At 46.8% G+C, this 24,748-nt stretch overlaps 1 protein-coding gene across 1 annotated transcript in view; it reads right to left on the bottom strand.

The window, feature by feature from the left end:
- Window positions 1-9,276: 9,276 nt before the first annotated feature.
- Window positions 9,277-24,748, bottom strand: part of LOC120924643 (nicalin-1-like) — an 82,598-nt gene continuing 67,126 nt past the window's right edge. Inside the window, exons 12-15 of the mRNA XM_040335647.1 lie at window positions 23,728-23,891; window positions 21,452-21,505; window positions 17,284-17,362; window positions 9,277-9,441 (exon numbers count right to left, since the gene is read on the bottom strand). Of these exons, the coding sequence (XP_040191581.1) occupies window positions 9,382-9,441; window positions 17,284-17,362; window positions 21,452-21,505; window positions 23,728-23,891 (357 nt within the window). The 3' untranslated portion in view covers window positions 9,277-9,381. The remainder of the gene's footprint in view (window positions 9,442-17,283; window positions 17,363-21,451; window positions 21,506-23,727; window positions 23,892-24,748) is intronic.

Genomic DNA, 24,748 nt, shown 5'->3' with positions numbered 1-24,748 from the left:
AGGAGACTGTTATACAGGGAGGGGGCAGCTGTGTGGAGGAGACTGTTATACAGGGAGGGGGAAGCTGTGTGGAGGAGACTGTTATACAGGGAGGGGGCAGCTGTGTGGAGGAGACTGTTATACAGGGAGAGGGCAGTTGTGTGGAGGAGACTATTATACAGGGAGGGGGCAGGTGTGTGGAGGAGACTATTATACAGGGAGGGGGCAGGTGTGTGGAGGAGATTATTATACAGGGAGGGGGCAGCTGTGTGGAGGAGATTATTATACAGGGAGGGGGCAGCTGTGTGGAGGAGATTATTATACAGGGAGGGGGCAGCTGTGTGGAGGAGACTATTATACAGGGAGGGGGCAGCTGTGGAGGAGACTGTTATACAGGGAGGGGGCAGGTGTGTGGAGGAGACTATTATACAGGGAGGGGGCAGCTGTGGAGGAGACTATTATACAGGGAGGGGGCAGCTGTGTGGAGGAGACTATTATACAGGGAGGGGGCATCTGTGGAGGAGACTGTTATACAGGGAGGGGGCATCTGTGGAGGAGACTATTATACAGGGAGGGGGCAGGTGTGTGGAGGAGATTATTATACAGGGAGGGGGCATCTGTGGAGGAGACTATTATACAGGGAGGGGGGCAGCTGTGTGGAGGAGACTGTTATACAGGGAGGGGGGCAGCTGTGTGGAGGAGACTGTTATACAGGGAGGGGGCAGCTGTGTGGAGGAGACTGTTATACAGGGAGGGGGCAGCTGTGGAGGAGACTATTATACAGGGAGGGGGCAGCTGTGTGGAGGAGACTGTTATACAGGGAGGGGGCAGTTGTGTGGAGGAGACTATTATACAGGGAGGGGGCAGGTGTGTGGAGGAGACTATTATACAGGGAGGGGGCAGCTGTGTGGAGGAGACTGTTATACAGGGAGGGGGCAGTTGTGTGGAGGAGACTATTATACAGGGAGGGGGCAGGTGTGTGGAGGAGACTATTATACAGGGAGGGGGCAGCTGTGTGGAGGAGACTGTTATACAGGGAGGGGGAAGCTGTGGAGGAGACTGTTATACAGGGAGGGGGCAGTTGTGTGGAGGAGACTATTATACAGGGAGGGGGCAGGTGTGTGGAGGAGACTATTATACAGGGAGGGGGCAGGTGTGTGGAGGAGATTATTATACAGGGAGGGGGCAGCTGTGTGGAGGAGATTATTATACAGGGAGGGGGCAGCTGTGTTGAGGAGATTATTATACAGGGAGGGGGCAGCTGTGTGGAGGAGACTATTATACAGGGAGGGGGCAGCTGTGTGGAGGAGACTATTATACAGGGAGGGGGCAGCTGTGTGGAGGAGACTATTATACAGGGAGGGGGCAGCTGTGTGGAGGAGACTGTTATACAGGGAGGGGGCAGCTGTGTGGAGGAGACTATTATACAGGGAGGGGGCAGGTGTGTGGAGGAGACTATTATACAGGGAGGGGGCAGGTGTGTGGAGGAGACTATTATACAGGGAGGGGGCAGCTGTGTGGAGGAGACTATTATACAGGGAGGGGGCAGGTGTGTGGAGGAGACTATTATACAGGGAGGGGGCAGCTGTGGAGGAGATTATTATACAGGGAGGGGGCAGGTGTGGAGGAGATTATTATACAGGGAGGGGGCAGCTGTGTGGAGGAGATTATTATACAGGGAGGGGGCAGCTGTGGAGGAGACTGTTATACAGGGAGGGGGCAGCTGTGGAGGAGACTATTATACAGGGAGGGGGCAGCTGTGTGGAGGAGACTGTTATACAGGGAGGGGGCAGCTGTGTGGAGGAGACTATTATACAGGGAGGGGGCAGCTGTGTGGAGGAGATTATTATACAGGGAGGGGACAGCTGTGTGGAGGAGACTGTTATACAGGGAGGGGGCAGGTGTGTGGAGGAGACTATTATACAGGGAGGGGGCATCTGTGGAGGAGACTGTTATACAGGGAGGGGGCAGGTGTGTGGAGGAGACTATTATACAGGGAGGGGGCATCTGTGGAGGAGACTGTTATACAGGGAGGGGGCAGGTGTGTGGAGGAGACTGTTATACAGGGAGGGGGCAGGTGTGTGGAGGAGACTGTTATACAGGGAGGGGGCAGGTGTGTGGAGGAGACTATTATACAGGGAGGGGGCAGCTGTGTGGAGGAGACTATTATACAGGGAGGGGGCAGGTGTGTGGAGGAGACTATTATACAGGGAGGGGGCAGCTGTGTGGAGGAGACTGTTATACAGGGAGGGGGCAGCTGTGGAGGAGACTGTTATACAGGGAGGGGGCAGCTGTGGAGGAGACTATTATACAGGGAGGGGGCAGCTGTGGAGGAGACTATTATACAGGGAGGGGGCAGCTGTGTGGAGGAGACTATTATACAGGGAGGGGGCAGCTGTGGAGGAGACTGTTATACAGGGAGGGGGGCAGCTGTGGAGGAGACTATTATACAGGGAGGGGGCAGCTGTGTGGAGGAGACTATTATACAGGGAGGGGGCAGCTGTGGAGGAGACTATTATACAGGGAGGGGGCAGCTATGGAGGAGACTGTTATACAGGGAGGGGGCAGCTGTGGAGGAGACTGTTATACAGGGAGGGGGCAGCTGTGTGGAGGAGACTATTATACAGGGAGGGGGCAGGTGTGTGGAGGAGACTATTATACAGGGAGGGGGCAGCTGTGGAGGAGACTGTTATACAGGGAGGGGGCAGCTGTGGAGGAGACTGTTATACAGGGAGGGGGCAGCTGTGGAGGAGACTGTTATACAGGGAGGGGGCAGCTGTGGAGGAGACTGTTATACAGGGAGGGGGCAGTTGTGTGGAGGAGACTATTATACAGGGAGGGGGCAGGTGTGTGGAGGAGATTATTATACAGGGAGGGGGCAGCTGTGGAAGAGACTATTATACAGGGAGGGGGCAGCTGTGTGGAGGAGACTATTATACAGGGAGGGGGCAGCTGTGGAAGAGACTATTATACAGGGAGGGGGCAGCTGTGGAGGAGATTATTATACAGGGAGGGGGCAGCTGTGTGGAGGAGACTATTATACAGGGAGGGGGCAGCTGTGGAAGAGACTATTATACAGGGAGGGGGGCTGTGGAGGAGACTGGTATACAGGGAGAGGGGCTGTGGAGGAGACTGGTATACAGGGAGAGGGGCTGTGGAGGAGACTGGTATACAGGGAGAGGGGCTGTGGAGGAGACTGGTATACAGAGAGAGGGGCTGTGGAGGAGACTGGTATACAGGGAGAGGGGCTGTGGAGGAGACTGGTATACAGAGAGAGGGGCTGTGGAGGAGACTGGTATACAGGGAGAGGGGCTGTGGAGGAGACTGGTATACAGAGAGAGGGGCTGTGGAGGAGACTGGTATACAGGGAGAGGGGCTGTGGAGGAGACTGGTATACAGAGAGAGGGGCTGTGGAGGAGACTGGTATACAGGGAGAGGGGCTGTGGAGGAGACTGGTATACAGAGAGAGGGGCTGTGGAGGAGACTGGTATACAGGGAGAGGGGCTGTGGAGGAGACTGGTATACAGAGAGAGGGGCTGTGGAGGAGACTGGTATACAGGGAGAGGGGCTGTGGAGGAGACTGGTATACAGAGAGAGGGGCTGTGGAGGAGACTGGTATACAGGGAGAGGGGCTGTGGAGGAGACTGGTATACAGAGAGAGGGGCTGTGGAGGAGACTGGTATACAGGGAGAGGGGCTGTGGAGGAGACTGGTATACAGAGAGAGGGGCTGTGGAGGAGACTGGTATACAGGGAGAGGGGCTGTGGAGGAGACTGGTATACAGAGAGAGGGGCTGTGGAGGAGACTGGTATACAGGGAGAGGGGCTGTGGAGGAGACTGGTATACAGAGAGAGGGGCTGTGGAGGAGACTGGTATACAGGGAGAGGGGCTGTGGAGGAGACTGGTATACAGAGAGAGGGGCTGTGGAGGAGACTGGTATACAGGGAGAGGGGCTGTGGAGGAGACTGGTATACAGAGAGAGGGGCTGTGGAGGAGACTATTATACAGGGAGAGGGGCTGTGGAGGAGACTGGTATACAGGGTGAGGGGCTGTGGAGGAGACTGAGGTTCAAGGAATGAGGCTGAGGACACTGATGTAATGGGGGAAATAGGTAATTGATGACATTGGGGAACTTGGATGCAAAGAGGTCTGTGATGTAAAGCAGGCACTGTATTGCAAAGGGGTGCTGTATTGCCACTCTTTGTCTTCAGGCCGGTTTCAGAGTCGCAGGTGGCTGAGGCGCAGGTGGCAGGTGGCTGAGGAAATAGGTGGAGAGGTGACACAAAAAAACTCCACCCCCACCGCATACATGGGCAGGGCAAAAGGGGTTGAGCTAATGGGGGCGGCAAAATTAGGTTTTGCCTAGGGTGTCAAAAATCCTTGCACCAGCCCTGATCACAGGTCCTCTATATACATGTAGAGAGTAATGACAGGTCCTCTTTATACTCCTATATACATGTATAGAGCCATGACGGGTCCCCTTTAGTTATCATGATATAAAATAATGAATGTGGGGGCCTTTTGGTTGGCGTGATTTTTTTTTCTAGGGGGGGGGGGGGGGGCAGCATTTCATTCTTGGTCCCAGGCAGCACAATGTCTTGGGCCAGCACTGTCTGTGTAGCACTACACCCCCCCCCCCCCCCGAAGGAGCTGCTGGATTGTTTTGGGCGGCATGTTACCTCTATTTCCTCGCTGTCTAGGGTATCAGATGAGAGTTGATAAAAAGAAGTTCGATGTCCACACGTTAGACTTCTTTGCTTTATTTACCAAATGTGGTAGAAGAATAAAAGTAGTAGTTGAAGAGGTGGAAAGGTAATAGGTTCAGGTGTATAATTTTTTTTCGGAAACACTCCTGCTTCCAGCAGCGCAGCTTTCGTCGCCACTCTAGCCAGAGCGGGTATTGCGCACCCGGATAGGCCTCTCTCACTGGCCTAGCAGCCAGGGTGTCGCATGGAAACTTGGTAAAGTCTCTGCCACAGACCTTCCCAAAGACGGAGGTATATTCAGTCCAAAATCCTCTCAGCACAGGTTTAAGCACCCGGATCTCTCCTAAAGAACTTCTGATAAAATTAGAACTGACAGGCGACCATCATCCAGCCTTCCAGTAATGTTGCGTCCTTTAACCACTTCCCGCCCGGCCTATGGCCGATTTACGTCCGGGAAGTGGTTATGAAATCCTGACAGGACGTTCTAGAACGTCCTGCAGGATTTCATGCCGCGCGCGCCCGTGGGGGCGCGCATCGCGGCGATCGGTGATGCGGGGTGTCAGTCTGACACCCTGCATCTCCGATCTCGGTAAAGAGCCTCCGGCGGAGACTCTTTACCATGTGATCAGCCGTGTCCAACCACGGCTGATCACGATGTAAACAGGAAGAGCCATCGATGGCTCTTCCTCACTCGCGTCTGACAGACGCGAGTAGAGGATAGCCGATCGGCGGCTCTCCTGACAGGGGGGGTTAGCGCTGATTGTTTATCAGCGCAGCCCCCCCTCGGATCGCCACCCTGGAGCACCAGGGATGCCCACCCTGGAGCACCAGGGTGGGCAAAAAAAAAAAAAATGGCAAAAAAAAAAAAAGTCTAAAAAAAAAGTCTAAAAAAAAAAAGCATAAAGAAAAAAGATGCCAGTCAGTGCCCACAAATGGGCACTGACTGGCAACCAGGCAAAAATAAGTGCTGCCACCCCAGTGTCCATCAGCGCCACCCCAGTGTCCATCAGCGCCACCCCAGTGTCCATCAGTGCCACCCCACAGTGCCCATCCATGCCCAGTGCCCACCTATCAGTGCCCATCTGTGCCACCCATAAGTATCCATCAGTGCCGCCCATCTGTGCCGCTTATGAGTGCCCATCTGTGCCGCCCATGAGTGCCCAGTGCCGCCTATGTGTGCCCATCAGTGCCGCCTATGTGTGCCCATCAGTGCCGCCTATGTGTGCCCATCAGTGCCGCCTATGTGTGCCCATCAGTGTCGCATACCAGCGCCGCCAATCAGTGCCACCTCATCTGTGCCCGTCAGTACTACCTCATCGATGTCCATCAGTGCCATCTCATCGGTGCCCATTAGTGCCGCCATATCAGTGCCCGTAATTGAAAGAGAAAACTTATTTACAAAAAAATTAACAGAAAAAAATAAAAACGTAATTTTTTTTCCAAATTTTCAGCCTTTTTTTAGTTGTTGCGCAAAAAAAAAAAATCGCAGAGGTGATCGAATACCACCAAAAGAAAGCTCTATTTGTGGGGAAAAAAGGACGCCAATTTTGTTTGGGTACAGTGTAGCATGACCGCGCAATTGCCATTCAAAGTGCGACAGTGCTGAAAGCTGAAAATTGGCTTGGGCGGGAAGCTGCGTAAGTACCTGGTATGGAAGTGGTTAATGGAGTTCTAGGCCTCTCCTGAGATACCAGCCTCTTGCTCGGTGCTCTCCAAGACAGGTTCTTCTTCGAGTGACTTCCTCCCTCAGGAAGGTCAGCGCAGGACCACTCTATAATAAGGTGACCAGATTTTTTAAATGAAATCCGGGGACATATTATAATTTTTTTTTACTAGTAATGGCAGGAATCGTCAACTCTCTGCCCGTCGCCGCCACCGCCCGCCTCACATCTTGCCAAGTCTTACTCTCCGTGCCCAGCTACTACTGGGTGGGGAGCGGAGGAAAATTACTCCGCCAGGGAAGGCAAGGAGATAAGCAGGTGGCTGGCCGGGACTTGAGCCAAGGTAGAAGGACATGCGAGTGGAGATGAATGGACAAGCGGCCGAAACTTAATAAATATTCCCTCCTCTCCAACCAGCACATGGTCATCAGAAAGGGGCATAGATAATGGAAAAATAGCTAGTAGGAGCGGCGGAGCGGGGGGGGTGTAATTCAGATTTTTTTTTTTTTAATTGTGCACCAACTGTCTGAAATTTCCCCAGCCCCTGTTCAAATCCAATCCGGGGACAGTGTCCTTAATCCGGGGACTGTCCCCTGAAACCGGGGATGTCTGTTCACCCTACTCTATAAGTGTAGACCCAGTCTGACTACTGAGCCTACTTAGTAAATCACAACCCTGGACCAACATGGTGTCTGGATCACCTGATCACGCACCCCGGCCATGAGGACCACACAAGGGGGGTGGTAGGACGACAGACCCAGGATCCGCGACGACCCCGGACTAGTGACGTCTGTCCCTTAAGTACTCCTCCCCAGCATGCTCAGCGGGACAACCAATCGTCTGGGGTGAAGACACCGCAGGGTCCTTGGACAGGTAAGTGGCCTAATATTCAAAGTCGGCAGCTACAGTATTTGTAGCTGCTGACTTTTAATTTTCTGAAGGAGCTCCTCTTTAAGGCCAATCTTGTTTTAATTTTAATTTTTGGGATGGAATGGAGAGGGATTAGAACCCCTGCCAGTTTTCATTGCCATCTGTGCCCCCGTTGGGGAGATTCATCCTCTCTATTTAGTTTCCTGGTGACCGTTATTACCAAAAGTGAAAGTAAAAGAACATCCCAAATGTTGGGTTGTCAACAGGAATAGAGGGGAAATCTTCCAATGGGGGACGCTAGTTCTGGATTTCCTCACTTTAAAGGGATTTCCTCCCACTTGCTGTTTTGTCTATGGAACAGGAAGTGAAGGGAAATCTCCACAATGGGACACAGTTGGCAACATTTAAAACTCACAGGGGTTATACCTAGGGTTGCCGCCTTTTCCTCAAGCCAAACCCAAACACTTTAGCGGCACAGGGCACATTTTTTATTCTTCATATTATACACTAGTATTATAAAAGACCTGGGGCATCTATGGGTGCCCCAAAGAGAGTATTAATGCAACGCGCTGCGGCAAACAGTGGATGTGGCCAAACTGCTTTTGCTGACATTATTGCCCCCCCCCCCCCACCCCAGTGCCCCATTGATGCAAAACCTGCTTCTAGACAGCGGTCCACAGCTCCCGGATGGCCACAGATTTTTGTGTAACTATCGCAGTTACTTGGGGAGCAGGGCCACCATCAGGGAGGGTACAGGCAGTACACCTGTAAGGGACCCGGATGGCAACCCCCTTGAATTTTTTCTTTTGATTTACCGTATTTATCTTCATATAGCGCGCCCCGGCATATAGCGCGCACCCCCAACCTGGAAGGGAAATTTCAGGAAAAAAAGAAAATACTTACAGTTTGAATGCCCCTCGTCAGTGTCTTGCCCGGCGTCAATCGGCGGCATTGTCCGGTCCGGCGTCCGTCTGCGGCCTCGGTGTTGTCCTCCCCGCTTCTCCTGTACTGTTTTTGAGTCGATCCCCGCTTCCTGCGCTGTGTTTGAATGCCGCCGCCGACATATACCGAGCGCATTACACTCAGGCACGCTTGGCCACGCTCGGCTCGTCTCGCATAAAGGCTAGGAGGCGGCACAGGGCGTGTACACTCGGGCACGCTTGGCCACGCTCGGCTCCTCTCGCATAAAGGCTAGGAGCCGAGCCTGGCCGAGTGTACCCGAGTGTACTGTGCTCGGTAAATGTCGGTGGCGGCGTTCAAACACATCGCGGGAAATGGGGATCGCCGTATATCATGCACCCACAATTTCCCCCTGATTTTAAGGGGAAAAAAGTGCGCAGTATACGCCGATAAATACGGTATTTATTTATTTTGGAAGGGCCCCGGATGGCAACTCCCCTTTTTTTTTGTTTTTTTATATATATTTTTTTGTTTTTGTTTTTATTAAAGGGCTCAGAGGTCCCCAGGGCCCCCGGATGGCATACCCACCTTTTTTTATAATTTTTTTTTTTTTTATTATTAAAGGGCCCAGAGGTCCCCAGGGCATACCCCCCTTTTTTATAATTTTTTTTTTATATATATTTATTATTCTGTAAGGAGCCAATTAGCGACGGCACTCCCTCACTTCTTAATTTGCAGCAGCCCCCCCCCCCCCCCCCCGCGCTTCTCACTTTGAAGCGGCAGCACCCCCCCCCGGGTTCTCTGCTCCAGGGGGCCCATGCCTGAAGCTGTGTAAGGGGCCCCATAATTCTTGATGGCGGCCCTGTTGGGGAGCCACAGCCCAGTCTGAATAATGTGTCTGGGTTGCAGGCAGACTGAAACTCGGACATATAGTTCCAAACCCTGACTGTCTGGGTGAATCCCGGACAGGTGGCAAAACCTAGTTGTGTCATTCCTTACTCTATCCAAAATGAGAAGTGTTGGCTTTGGATGCGCCCTGAGCTGTTAGCTGCTGATGACGCACAAGTATTGCTGCTATGATGAAGACCTCACACTCCAGGGTAATGCTTCCAGGGCTCACACCCACAAGGGACGCAGAGTTCACAGACCAATACAAAAAAATAGATTTTACTATCAATTTATTTTTTTAAAACAGACAGTTGCGATGTAAGAAGTTGAGTTCCAGTCGGTGATGAAGAGGACGGAAGGTGGACCTCAGGCGTCTCTTCATCTCCTCTTCTGCTTTGTAATAAGGAGGACAAACCTATTATATGCCGGGCCGGAATTCTGGGGAGAAAAAGAGGGAAAGGAGATTAATTACCGTATATACTCGATAAGCCGACCCGAATATAAACCGAGGCACCTAATTTTTACCAGAAAAAAATGGGAAATTGTATTGACTTGAGTATAAGCCTAGGCCATCTGCATGCCTCACTGTGCCCATGCCTCACTGTGCCTCACTTTGCCTCACTGTGCCCATGCCTCACTGTGTCCATGCCTCATTGTGCCCATGCTTCACTGTGCCCATGCCTCACTGTGCCCATGACTAGACTGACGTTTAACATGGGAGTCTATGGAAGGGGTGCCCGGGTTTGAAAAATCGGTACTCCCCAGCCATAGGTCCCCCGACAACAAACTTTGCACACTTGTAGAGGAGGGGCTACATGTGTGCCAAGTTCCGGGTCAAGGGGACCTACAACCGGTACCGGGTCCCCAAAGTCACTGGAGAAATGACAGTTTAACATGCAAGTCTATGGAAGGGGTGCTCGGCTTTGAAAAATCGGTGCTCCCCGGCCGTAGGTCCCCCAGACAACAAACTTTGCACACTTGTAGAGGAAGAGTGGGGATACATGTGTGCCGGTACCGGGTCCCCAAAGTCCGGGAGATCAGGCGCAAAAAGGTGACTCGAGTATAAGCCGAGGGGGGCATTTTCAGCACAAAAAAAATGTGCGGAAAAACTCGGCTTATACTCGAGTATATACGGTATAATCGCATTGCAGGTTCAATTTACAAAGAGAACACACCAAGATAAGGATCCTTATTTTTAAAAAGTGATAGTTTAGGGTCCAATGAAATAAAAAAAAATGACAGTTACATGTCTATAATATAAAGTTGTATCCTGGTATAAAGCGCCATAAATTATGTGCTGAATATAATAACCCCTAGGTTTGGAGGTGGCGTGCAATTTACGAAAAGGTTTTTTCTTTCTAATAAATAAAGTTTATTGATAAAATGATTACTTTGGCCAATAGTAAGCAAGAGCGACTTTCATTTATCAGACAATATAAGCTGTCCTTTATCAGAGCCTATTATGCATTTTAAGGGGAACCCCATGCCAAAATGTAAAAGAAAACATGGTGTGGGGGTCCCCCCCAAAATTCATATCTGACCCTTATCCAAGCATGCAGCCCAACAGGCCAGGAAAGGGGGGGAGACGAGCGAGCAGGGATATGTCTGCCGGTGAAAAAGGGCCCCTGTGTGATGCACAGACGTTCGCCTGGGGGCGGATGTGTCCGCTCTGCAAACGCATTATCGGTCTAGCGGATGTATGCTCTTGTCGCCTCTATATGCCTGATCAACATGAATGTGGTGACATGGGCATACACCTACAGATAAGCTCCCCATAAGCTCCCCTCATCAGGAACTGCGTTCATTGGTTCTTGTATTATTCATTGGTTGTATTATTCATGTTGTTTTATTCTTAACTACCCCTGTTGGAAGGGTTTCTGTATTGTCATCCTGTGTTGTCAAATCCTTATATGGTAATTTCCAGTGTGGAGGTCACATCTTGTGATGTCATTTCCCATGGAGGAGGCGATTGGCTGCTAGTGACATCACTTCCTGTTTGTGAAAGCTTTTGTGATGATAAAAGCCCAAGCTGGCTAGTCTGCATGAGTCATGCTGGATGGGCTGAGAACGTAGGATGGTGATGTTTTTTTTTACTTGAATGAATGGGAAATCGAATGATTGGTGAGTGGAATTTTTGCTAAGATGCATTATATCAGGGATATGCAATTAGCGGACCTCCAGCTGTTGCAGAACTACAATTCCCATGAGGCATAGCAAGACTGACTGCCAAAAGGATGACACCCAGAGGCAGAGGCATGATAGGACTTGTAGTTTTGCAACAGCTGGAGGGCCGCTAATTGCATATCCCTGCATTATATCATTAAGACTAATAGCTAGATTCACATAGAGTTAGGTCGGCGTATCAGTAGATACGCCGACCTAACTCGGAATCTGCGCTGACCTAAGTTTAAGTGTATTCTCAAACAGAGATACACTTAAACCTATCTAAGATACGACGGCTTGCGCTGTCCTATCTTAGGGTGCAATATTTAGGCTGACCGCTAGGTGGCGCTTCCATTGCGGACGGCGTGGAATATGTAAATCACTAGATACGCCTATTCACGAACGTACAACCCGGCCGAGGCAGTACAGATACGCCGTTTACGTAACGCTTTATCAGGCATAAAGATATTCCATCAAATAGTTGGAATAGTAATGTTAAAGTATGGCCGCCGTTCCCACGTCGAAATTCGAAAATTTTACGTTGTTTGCGTAAGTCGTCCGTGAATAGGGATTTACATCATGCTGAAATCAATAGGACCGTGCGGCGTACTTAGCCGCAATGCACACTGGGATGTGTAGGCGGACGGCGCATGCGCCGTTCGTAAAATACGTCAATCACGTCAGGTCAAGCCCCATTGACATAAAACACGCCCCCTCAGCCAAATTTGAATTAGCCGCCCTTACGCCCGCCCGATTTACGCTACGCCACCGTAACTTAGCAGGCAAGTACTTTGAGAATCATGTACTTGCCTCGCTAACTTACGGCGGCGTAGTGTAAACACGATACGCTACGCCGCCGCAAAGTTAGGACGCCCTTTGTGAATCTACCTATAAATGTGTTGTTATTAGAGACACAAGATTTGGCTGTGTGCTCTGCATACAGCCTTATTTCGCTGACGAATTTCGACAAATTTGTTTATTTGGAAATATCAAAGTGAAAGAAAACCCGTTTAACATAACTTTTCCAAATATCCAAAAATTTAAAATTCGAAAATTCGAAACTCTGAAGTAACTAACTAATAATAACTTAACTATTACTAACTAATGAATTATTGGTTTTTGGAATTTCCTTTCAAATTTGGCTGTTGGTGAACAAATACGAATTTCGTTGAAGTTACGAATTATCTGAAATAAATGCCGTACCTAAACGAATGGAACGTAACAAATTAATAATAAATAATAATAATTTAAAACGTTTTATTATTAATTTGTTCCGTTCCATTCTTTTAGGTACGGCAACAAATTAATAATTATTATTAGTAGTAATAATAATAATAATAATAATTAAAACTTTTTATTATAAATTTGTTCTGTTCCATTTATTTTAGATGCAGCATTCGTTATTTCGGATAACTCGTAACTTCGGATATATTCGTATTTGTTAAGTTCACTAACGGCCAAATTTGAAAGGGAATTCCAATACCTATAATTTAATAGTTAGTAGTAAGTAAGTTATTATTAGTTATTATTTAACTATTAAATTATAGGGATTGGAATTTCCTTTCAAATTTGGCTGTTGGTGAACGTAACAAACACAAATTTATCCAAAGTTACGAATTATCAAAAATAACAAATGCCGCATCTAAACAAATGGAGCAGAATTATTAATAATAATAAATAAAAATTAATAATAATAAAAACTGTTTTATTATTATTAATTTGTTCCGTTCCATTTGTTTAGATATGGCATTCATTATTTTGGATAATTTGTAAGTTCTGATAAATTCGTAACGTTCACTAACAGACAAATTTAAAAGGAAATTCCAATACCTATAATTTAATAGTTATTGTTAGTTATTATTTTTTTGAATTTTTGGATTTTACTCCTTGTAAAAATTAATTGTAAACATTCAAACACAGACAAAGTTGACTTTCATTTTTTAAACCCATATACAAAATACGGTAAAGCCACTTTTATGTTAAAGGGAGTGCTTAGTTTTGTTTGTGCTCCTAATCCTAATTTTTCTTCATTATGTTCAGAAATACAAAAAAAAAATACACATTTGACATTATGGGCCAGATCCACAGAGCGAGTACTACTACTGATACGCCGGCGTTCTTTAAAATTTCCCGTGTTGTATCGTTGTTTTGAATCCTCAAAACAAGATACAACGGCTTCTGGGTTAGATCCGACAGGTGTACTCCTTCGGATCTAAGATGCAATACTTTGGCGTCCGCTGGGTGACGTTCACGTCGTTTTCCACGTCGGGTATGCAAATTAGCTATTTCCAACGATCCACGAACATATGAGTGGCCGGCGCATTTTTTTACGGCGTCTGTAGTCGGCTTTTTTCGGCGTATAGTTAAAGCTGCTATTTCGTCGCGTATAGTTAGACTTGCCATGTTAAGTATTACCGTTGTTCCCGCGTTTAATTTGAATTTTTTTTTTTTTTTGCGTAAGTTGTCCGTGAATCGGAATGTACGTAAGTCACGTCTATGTTAAAAAAAATTACGTCATTTAGCGTAATGCACGGCGGGAAATTTCGGAACGGCGCATGCACAGTTCATTCGGCGCGGGGACGCTCTTTATTTAAATGAAACACGCCCCCTAATCACCGATTTGAATTCCGCGCCCTTACGCCGCTTGAGATACACTATGCCGCCGTAATTAACGGCGCGCATTCTTTGGGGATTCGAACCAGCCTAATGTAAGTTACAGCGGCGTAGCGTATCTCACATACGCTGCGCCGATCTATTTGTATGTGAATCTACCCCTATATTTTTAGTCAAAGATTTTATATACACTTTCTATAAAATCTTTAAACATTTGAAAGATAGATAGATAGATAGATAGATAGATAGATAGATAGATAGATAGATAGATAGATATATTTTTTATTATTATTATTATTTTTTGCATTCCAGAATACTGGAGCAAACTTGAGAGAAACATAATGGATTAGGTCAATTTTATTAAAACATTTTTGTTTTTTGAATGATGATGATTTTTTTTTTTTACTATTTATTGTTCAAAGAACAAAAAAGTTTTAATAAAATGTACCTAGTCCCTTATGTTTCTCTTTAATATAGGCCAGGGGTCTCCAAACTTTTCAAACAAAGGGCCAATTTTTTGTCCTTCAGACTTTAACCACTTAAGGACCGCCTAACGCCGATATACGTCGGCAGAATGGCACGGCTGGGCACAATCACGTACCTGTACCTGTGTGTGTAAACACACCTTCCCCGCTCTTCGCAATGGTGATTGATCGTCTGTTTCCTGATGGGTCAAAAGTGTCCAAAGTGTCCGCCATAATGTTGCAGTCACGAAAAAAATCGCTGATCGTCGCCATTAGTAGTAAAAAAAATAAAATAAAAATACAGTAAAACTATCCCCTATTTTGTAAATGCTATAAATTTTGCGCAAACCAATCGATAAACGCTTATTCTGATTTTTTTTTTTACCAAAAATAGGTAGAATAATACGTATTGGCCTAAACTGAGGACATTTTGTTTTTATATATATATTTTTGGGGGATATTTATTATAGCAAAAAGTAAAAAATATTGCATCTTTTTCAAATTGGCGCTCTACTTTTGTTTATAGCGCAACAAATTAAAATCGCAAAGGTAATCAAATACCACCAAAAGAAAGCTCTATTTGTGGGGAAAAAAAGACGCCAATTTTGTTTGGGAGCCACGTCGCACGACCGCGCAATTGTCCGTTAAGGCGATGCAGCGCCAAATCGCAAAAAGGGGCCTGGTCCTTTACCTGCATTTTGGTGCGGGTCTTAAGTGGTTAAGGGGGCTGGATTGTGGCCACTGGGGGCAGAAAATGTCCTCGGCCCAACATCAGTAATGGTAAACACGGTCTTAATGTTAGTGATCAATAGGAGGAGGAGTAGTGCTCCATCACTGGTATCAGTGAAAGAAATAGTGCCCCATTGTTGGTGTCAGTGGGAGAAATAGTACCTCATATCATATAGAAGAATAGTGCCCCAAAGGCCGGGTTAAAGGCTAGCAAAGGGCCGCAGTTTGGAGACCCCTGATATAGGCCAAGGCCACAGCACAAGGATGTTTGCTCCAGTATTTTGGAATACAAAAAATATATATATACAGTTTATATAATTTCAAATGTTCAAAGATTTTATAGAAATGGTAAAAAAAAATGTATATCGAATCTTTGACTAAAAGTTCAATTTTCTTATTTTTTTTACTATTTCTATAAAATCTTTGAACATTTGAAATTATATTATTTAGTATTGTGTTTTTTTTTATTTATTATTTGTATTCCAGAATACTGGAGCAAAACATCCTTGTGCTGTGGCCTTGGCCTATATTCCAGAGAAACATAATGGATTAGGTCAATTTTATTAAAACATTTTTGTTTTTTGAACAATCATTTTTTTGTTTTTTTTTGTTTTACTATTTATTGTTTAAAAAACAAATGTTTTAATAAAATTTGACCTAATCCCTTATGTTTCTCTGTAATATAGGCCAAGGCCACAGCACAAATACGTTTGCTCCAGTTTTCTGTAATACAAAAAAATGAACATTTTGAAATTATATTTTTTAGGGTTAGGGGTTAGGGTTAGAGGGCCAGATCCACATACATTTAGATCGGCGCAGCGTATCAGAGATACACTACGCCGCTGTACCTTACCTGGCGTATATTCAAATCCTCAGCGAGTTTGCGCCGTAAGTTACGGCGGCGTAGTGTATTTCTGGCGGCGGATTTGAAATTGGGCGGGTTGGGGGCGGGTTTCATTTAAATGAATCGCGTCCCCGTGCCGAATGAACTGCGCATGCGTCGTCCTGAAATTTTCCGCCGTGCATTGCGCTAAATGACGTCGCTAGGACGTATTTTTTTTAACTTAGACGTGAGTCCATCCCTATTCACGGACGACTTACGCAAAAAAAAATTTCAAATTTCGACGCGGGAACGACGGCCATACTTAACATGGCAAGTCTATCTATACGCCGCAAAATACCAGTTTTAACTATACGCCGGAAAAAGCCGACTACAGACGTTCGTGGATCGTCGTAAATCGCTAATTTGCATACCCAACGCGGAAAGCGCAACCCAGCGGACGCCGAAGTATTGCATCTTAGATCCGAAGGCGTACGAAGACGTACACCTGTCGGATCTAACCCAGAAGCAGACGTATCTTGTTTTGAGGATTCAAAACAACGATACGACGCGGGAAATTTGAAAGTACGCCGGCGTATCAGTAGATACGCCGGCGTACTTCGTCTGTGGATCTGGCCCAGAGAGTTAGGGTTAGAGGGTTAGGGTTTCCCATTGAAGAATATGGCTAGGACTCAGGATTTGGAACAGGGACCTCCCTCAAAGGTCAGAAGGCGGGTTCCCAGAGGTCAAAGGTCACAGGGCGTGGCTGACCCACCCCCACCAAAGTGTACCGCCTACCCCAACTAAGTCGTGGAATGAACAAGTTGGGGAATGAACAAGTCGAGGAAAGCGTCTTGCGCGCGCTTTCCCCGACTTTTTTAGTCAAAGATTTTGTAGAAATAGCAAAAAGATGAAATTAGCAAAAAACTAAAGTTTGAATAAAATGTATCCTAATCCATTATGAATCTCTGTAATATAGGCCAGGTCACAGAACAAAGATGCGTTCTCTGGAATAAAAAAAAATGAACGTTTTGAAATTATATTTTTTTTTTAGTCAAAGTTTTTATTGAGATAGTAAAATAAGATAAAATTAGCAATTAAAAATAAAATAAAAAGTTTGAATAAAATTGACCCTAATCCATTATATTTCTCTGTGATATAGGCCAGGTAACAGCACAAGGGAGCGGATTCCAGTGGTAGATATTATTATCTCTTTGGGTTACCTATTGGTGTAGAGTTTGGGACTAAGGGGACCCCAAGGACCCAAAGAGCCAAAAAAATGGGGGGCAAGAGGACTATACCGGTACTATGAAGAGAAGTATTCTCAGAAGGTAGCTATTTTTTGGCTCTTTCGGTCTTTGGGGTCCCCTTAGTCCCAAACTCTATTCCAATTGACTTATAGGATGATGTTACTACTATTTTTTTACATTTTATACTAAGAGGCTTAAATTTAAATCACATTACCTATTGGTGTGTTGGGTTATCACTTACTTGGACAGCTTTGTGAATCACGCCCAAGTAGGCCGCAATAATGACGGCCATAAACAGATCAAACACAGCCGGCTTCACCCTACAATATGAGAAAATACAGATAAATCAATAAACACATTTAGGGGTTTAAAAATATTGATTCACACAACTTCCACCCAAAATTCACATATTTTTGGGAAACATTTTATTTAACCGGAAAAATGTATGAATTTTGGTAAAAGTTGCCGTCATTTTGTGTAAAATAGACCCTTTAGTATTGGGGGTGGTCCAACGAGAATGCAGAGAGAATCCTGCCCATTGCATCTGACAATGTTTATTTTTATTTTTATTTTTTTCTGGTAAACCACTTAAGGACCGCCTCCTGCACATTTATGTCGGTAGAATGGCACGGCTGGGCACATGTACGTACAGGTACGTCCTGTACTAGTACCCAGCCGCGGGTCCAAAGCTCCGTGACCGGGACCGCGGGACCCGCGGACCCGATCGCCGCTGGAGTCCCGCGATCGGTCCCCGGAGCTGAAGAACGGGGAGAGCTGTGTTTAAACACAGCTTCCCCATTCTTCACTGTGGCGCCGTGATCGATCGTGTGTTCCATTATATAGGGAACCACAATCAATGACATCACACCTACAGCCACACCCCCCTACAGTTAGAAACACAGATGAGGTCACACATAACCCCATCAGCGCCCCCTTGTGGTTAACTCCCAAACTGCAATTGTCATTTTCACAGTAAACAATGCATTTTAAATGCATTTTTTGCTCTGAAAATGATAATGATCCCAAAAATGTGTCAAATGTGTCCGAAGTGTCCGCCATAATGTCGCAGTCACGAAAAAAAACCGCTGATCGCCGCCATTAGTAGTAAAAAAAAAAATTAATAAAAATGCAATAAAACTATCCCCTATTTTGTAAACGCTATAAATTTTGCGCAAACCAACCGATAAACGCTTATTGCGATTTTTTTGACCAAAAATAGGTAGAAGAATACGTATCGGCCTAAACTGAGGAAAAAAACGTTTTTTTTATATATTTTTGGGGGATATTTATTATAGCAAAAAGTAAAAAATATTGATTTTTTTTCAAAATTGTCGTTCTATTTTAGTTTATAGCGCAAAAAATAAAAACCTGCAGAGGTGATCAAATACCACCAAAAGAAAGCTCTATTTGTGGGGGGAAAAAAAGGATGCCAATTTTGTTTGGGAGCCACGTCGCACGACCGCGCAATTGTCAGTTAAAGCGACGCAGTGCCGAATCGCAAAAACTGTCCGGGTCCTTTAGCTGCCTAAAGGTCCGGGTCTTAAGTGGTTAACCAGAAAAAATTATGAATTTTAGGTTAAAAGTTGCCTTAATTTTGTGTAAAATAGACCCTTTAGTATTGGGGGTGGTCCAACGAGAATGCAGAGAGAATCCTGCCCATTGCATCTGACAATGTTTATTTATTATTATTTTTTTTTTCTGGTTAAACTCAATGGAAGTGTTTCTATTTTTAACCTTACCAACACGTCCAATAGGCGTGTATTACCATGAAAGCGCATGTTTATTATTGTCCTAATTGTAGGAAATAATTTGGTATATGGGTGGCGGCTCTTCTAGAGTAGTGCAGGTTGATAGGTAAGTTTGATTCGCACTTACATAAACAGTGGAGCAGGGGTTGATTGGTTAGGCCTGTTCAATGTATCACAGGCTGCCGCTCTGATTGCTTTCCCCTGAGACACACGACCGTTTTCCTCGACAGAATCCATCAAGAAACTTGGGGCCAGATTCACCAAAGAGATACGACGGCGTTTCTCCTGATACTCCGTCGTATCTCTGTTTCTATCTATGCGACGGATTCATAGAATCAGTTACGCATAGATAGGCAGAAGATCCGACAGGTGTAATTGTTTTACACTGTCAGATCTTAGGATGCAGTACCGCGGCCGCCGCTGGGTGGAGTTTGCGTCGTAAACCAGCGTCGGGTATGCAAATTAGCAGTTACGGCGGATCCCCGACGGATCTTCGCGTTCGCTACGTCGCCGCTAGTCTAGTTTCCCGTCGCAAAGTTAGTCGTCGTTTTAGGTGCCCTAACTTTAGTCAGCAAACATATTGCTGTCTAAAGTATGACCGTCGTTCCCGCGTCGAAATTTAAAAATGAACGTCGTTTGCGTAACACGTCCGGGAATACGGAAGTACGTTACGCGCGTCGCCGTTCGAAAAAATGACGTCACGGCGCGCAAAGCACGACAGGATTTGCGAAACGGAGCATGCGCAGTAGGTCCGGCGCGGGAGCGCGCCTAATTTAAATGGCACACGCCCATTTGAATTGGCCCGCCTTGCGCCGGAGGCCGCTGGTGTAGTTTTCATCGCAAGTGCTCTGTGAATCAGGCACTTGCGATGAAAACTTGCGGCAGTGTAACGTATCTACGATACGTTACGCCGCCGCAGTTCTATGTGAATCTGGCCCTTGGTGGCAGAGCTTTTTCGTCGGGAAAACTGTCGTAGATCTCGACGAGCAAAAAAGAGAACAAGTTCTCTTTTTCCTCGAAGGGAGTCTCAATTTCCTCGTCGTGTTTCTTCTCGTCGGGCTGGTTTACGACGAGAAACACTTTCCTGTGTATGCTTAGAAACCCGCGCATGCTCAGAATAAAGTATGAGTTGGGAGCGCACCTTGGGTAAAAGTAGCGTTCGTAATGGAGATGGCACATTCGTCACGCTGTAACAGACTGAAAAGCGCGAATCGTCTCCCACCAAACTTTTACTTAACACGCAGTAACATGAGATTAGTAAAAGCAGCCCCAAGGGTGGCGCCAGTGGAATGGAACTTCCCCTTTTATAGTGCCGTCGTACGTGTTGTACGTCACCGCGTTTGAGAACGACGAGATTTGGTCTTGACAGTGGGGTGGATTCAGGTAGGGGCGCGCAATTTAAACGGCGGCGCAGCGTATCGTATTTACGCGACGCCGCCGTAACATACAGAATAAAGTGCTGTATTCACAAAGCACTTGCTCCGTAAGTTGCGGCGGCGTAGCGTAAAAGGGGCCGGCGTAAGCGCGCGTAATTCAAATGATCCGGTAGGGGGGCGTGGATCATTTAAATTAGGCGCGTTCCCGCGCCGAACGTACTGCGCATGCGCCGTCCCTAAAATTTCCCGACGTGCATTGCGGTAAATGACGTCGCAAGGACGTCATTGGTTTCGACGTGAACGTAAATGGCGTCCAGCGCCATTCAAGGACGACTTGCGCAATCGACGTAAAATTTTCAAATCGCGACGCGGGAACGATGTCCATACTTAACATTGGCTGCGCCTCCTAATAGCAGGAGCAACGTTACGACGAAAATGACTTGCGCAAACAACGTAAATAACTACCGCCGGGCGCACGTACGTTTGTGAATCGGCGTAAGTATGTAATTTGCATGCTCTACGCTGACAACTACGGAAGCGCCACCTAGCGGCCAGCGTGAGAATGCACCCTAAGATACGACGGCGTAAGAGACTTATGCCAGTCATATCTTAGGCTAATGTCGGCGTATCTAGCTTTCTGAATACAGAAAGAAGATACGCCGGCGCAGCTTTGGAATTACGCGGCGTATCTATGGATACGCCGGCGTAATTCTTTCCTGAACCTACCCCAGTGTGTACGCAAAGAAAGCTTGTCAAGATTCTCGACAAGCCTGACAAGGAACTCGTCGAGGAAAACGATGTTTCATTTACGACGAGTTCCTCGGTCGTGTGTACGAGGCCTTAATCTAGAGGATTCTGGAATTATAGTGGGAGGGAGAACAGAGTAAGCAGCCTGAGTGTTTGAGGGACCACAGCCTATCCCTGAGGAGGTATGCCCAGTGGGTGATGGGAGAGCCCATAAATGGGGAGGAATAGTGCCCCATCATTGGTGTCAGTGGGAGGAATAGTGTCCCATCATTTGGTGTCAGTGGGAGGAATAGTGTCCCATCATTGGTGTCAGTGGGAGGAATAGTGACCCGTCATTGGTGTCAGTGGGAGGAACAGTGTCCCAACATTGGTGTCAGTGGGAGGAACAGTGCCCCAACATTGGTGTCAGTGGGAGGAATAGTGCCCCAGGGGCCAGATAAAGGCAAACAATGGGCCATATCCGGCACGCAGGCTGTAGTTTGGAGACCAGTCTATCACATGAGCCTTAACACACGATGTACCCAGAGCCCCATCTTACCTGTGTGATGTCATAGTCTGTTTCATCTGATCATAGAACACAAATTCTGGATGCCTAAAAACACACAAATGTGTCTACTTAATATACCGCAATCCTTATTATCACATGTATGACTACATTGTCATGTTTGTAAATGTATATATACAGTGTGTGTGTGTGTGTGTATATAAGTGTATATTTTATATATATATATATATATATATATATATATATATATATATATATATATATAATATACACTAATACAGTTGAACCTCAGATTACGAGCATATTCCGCTCCAGGAGAATGCTCGTAATCCAAAGTACTCGCGTATCAATGCGAGTTTCATCCATTGACGTCAATGGAAACGAAAATAATTTGTTCCGCATTGACTTCAATGGGATGCAATACCGAATTCGGCCAGAGGTGGGGGGCACCAGAGAGCGCCGAAAAGGCCCAAACACTTTGGCCCAGATTCACAGAGAGCAGGCGCACATTGCGCCGCCACTGTACGCTACGCCAACGCAGCGCAGAGAGGCAAGCAATGCATTCAGCAAGCTATTGCTCCCAACGCTGCGCCAGCGTGGCGTGGGATTCAAAGGCGTATACCGGCGTAGGTGGAAGTGGGCGTGACCCATGCAAATGAGGCCTGACCCCATGCAAATGATGGGCCGAGCGCCAGACAGATACCTATCGCGAACTGCGCATGCGCCGTGACGTGGACGCATTCCCCCTGCGCATGTTCACAACCACGTCGGAAACAACTGCCTAAACTACGCCGGATCACTGCGTACGGCGTGAACGTAACCCACGCCAAGCCAGACACGCGTCCAATGTAAAATACGCCGGCTTGTGTTCCCTGGTTCAGACCTTTGCATGTCTGTTGCCGGGTTGCGCCTCCTTTATAGGGAATAACTTTATGCCGGACGTACAACTTACGCGCACCTCGCGTAGCCTGCTTCGGGCACGCGTACGTTCGTGAATCGCCGTATTGCCCTCATTTGCATGTTTGAATGGCTAATCAATGGGAGCAGCACCATGCTCCCAGCCTAAATGTGCGCCCACTCTACGCCGGCGTAAGCAAGATACGTTGGCGGGGGTGTAGCCTGTTTTTAGGCGCATCTTAGTTTGTGGGTCTGGCGCACAGATACGACGGCGCACATTTGCACTTATGTCGGCGTGACTTGTTATACGTCCGCGTAAGTGCTTTGTGAATCTGGGCCAATGACTCGTTTCCTGCGCCCCCGTACCTCAGGCCAAATGAGGTACTGCAGGCCTATTTTCAGCTCTGCTCGGCATCTGCGCCCCCGTACCTCAGGCCACATGAGGTACTGCAGGGATATTTAGCTTGAATTTTGCTTGTCTAGCGTGTCAACATTTGCAAACCGGGTCAGAATTAAAAAAAAAAAAAGTTGCTCGCAAATCAAAACGCTCTCAAACCAAGTTACTCTTAAACCGAGGTTCCACTGTAAATTGAGGAGTCCATGCATGTTCACAGATAATACTATACATTATGGTGTGAATTATCATATATTGACACAGAACAGCGCCCGGCTGTCATAGAGCTCTGATGGTTACACATCAGAGCTCTGTGACCAGTCACAGCTGATCATCGCGTGAACCAGGAAGTGCCGGTAAACGGATTTCCTCGGTTCGCGCTGACAGGGAGAGCCGATTGGCGCATTGATTCTCAGCACAGCCCCCATCAGATGTGCCAATCAGTGCCCAATAGCTGCCAGTCTGTGCCCCATCAAATACACCAGTTAGTGCCCATAACAGTGCCAATCAGTGTCCCATCAGTGATGCCAATCAGTAATGCCTGTCAGTAGCTTCTATCCAGTGCCGCCTATCAGTGCCCATCAATTCTACATATCAGTGCCGCCTCATCAGTGCCGCCTCATCAGTGTCCATCAGCGCCGCCTCATCAGTGTCCCATCAGTGATGCCAATCAGTAATGCCTGTCAGTAGCTTCTATCCAGTGCTTCCTATCAGTGCCACCTATCAGTGTCCATCAATTCTACATATCAGTGCCACCTCATCAGTGTCCATCAGCGCAGCCACATCGGTGCCCCTCAGTGAAGGAGAAAACAAAACTTTATAACAGAAATAAAGAAAAACTTTTTTCTTTTCAAAGATTTGGTTTGGGTACAGTGTTGTCATTCAAAGTGCGACATTGCTGAAACCTGAAAATTGTCCTTGGCAGGAAGGGGGTAAAATGCCCGATTTATTGAAGTGGTTAAACATATGCGAAAAAAACTCAAGCTACCGCAGCACAGATTGGCGCTATATTCTGTACCTTTCATCCGCTTTGAAGACGTGGCGCCTTACATCTTTTAGGTGCCTCTTGAACAGATGCTCGGCGGTGGACAGTACCGGGTGCGTCCGGTCGATGAGCTGAGCGGAGCGAGGCTGGGACGCCAACCAGTTCAAGGTGGCCGATAACCGCTCTTCATCAACGCGCTGCGACCAGAAAGAGGGACAGAGGACAACCAATGAGCCCTGAATGTCACTGACAGACCTCCATTATTATAGATGTCATTTTCTTTATTCTGCCCAGAGTCACATTCTGCTGTTTACATATAATAGTTGGCAACAAGCTTGTCTCCCTGTATTGTATTGAGTAGTTTGTATTTGCACAGCTTCCAGATGAAGGAATCTGGATAGACATCAATGATACATGGGAATCAGTAATGTATAAAAAGAAAAAAAAATAGCGTATATATATATATTTAATGTTAATCATGCTATGAGTAAGGCTTCAATAGCTGAAACATGTCAGCATATGCGGTACCATGCTGCCATCTAGTGGTCAATTGTGATTATTGCACCCATATTGGTTTCTAGAGGTTTGATTATGTTCAGATGTTCCATATCTGGTATATTGTTTGCCATCCAATGGTCAATAATGATTATTGAGTTCATCCCACTTTGCACAATATCATATTACTAGAAAACCAACGTTAGACCTACCGGTAACGGTATTTCTATGAACCTTCCAGGACGGCACCCGAGAGATGATGGCTCCTCCTGCAGGAAACACAATCACATGACAGTTTAAAAGGCCCCGCCCTTCCCCTTGCTCCTCAGTATGCAATAGAGTAATCCTGAACTGGTTCACAAGGGACGTAGTCCTTATCGGTACTTACCTTTTTTCCCTTTCCCCATAGGGTGGGAAGTAGGCCTGCCGTCCTGGAAGGTTCATAGAAATACCGTTACCGGTAGGTCTAACGTTGGTTTTCTCTTACCACCTTCCAGGACGGCACCCGAGAGGATAATTGAGTAATAAACACAGGCCTACCTTCAGGGTGGGACCACAG

This window comes from Rana temporaria, chromosome 1 (genome assembly GCF_905171775.1).
Source record: "Rana temporaria chromosome 1, aRanTem1.1, whole genome shotgun sequence".
Taxonomy (NCBI): Eukaryota; Metazoa; Chordata; class Amphibia; order Anura; family Ranidae; genus Rana; species Rana temporaria.
The sequence above is the reverse complement of the archived record's forward strand: the minus strand, read 5'-3'. Positions and strand labels throughout refer to the sequence as shown.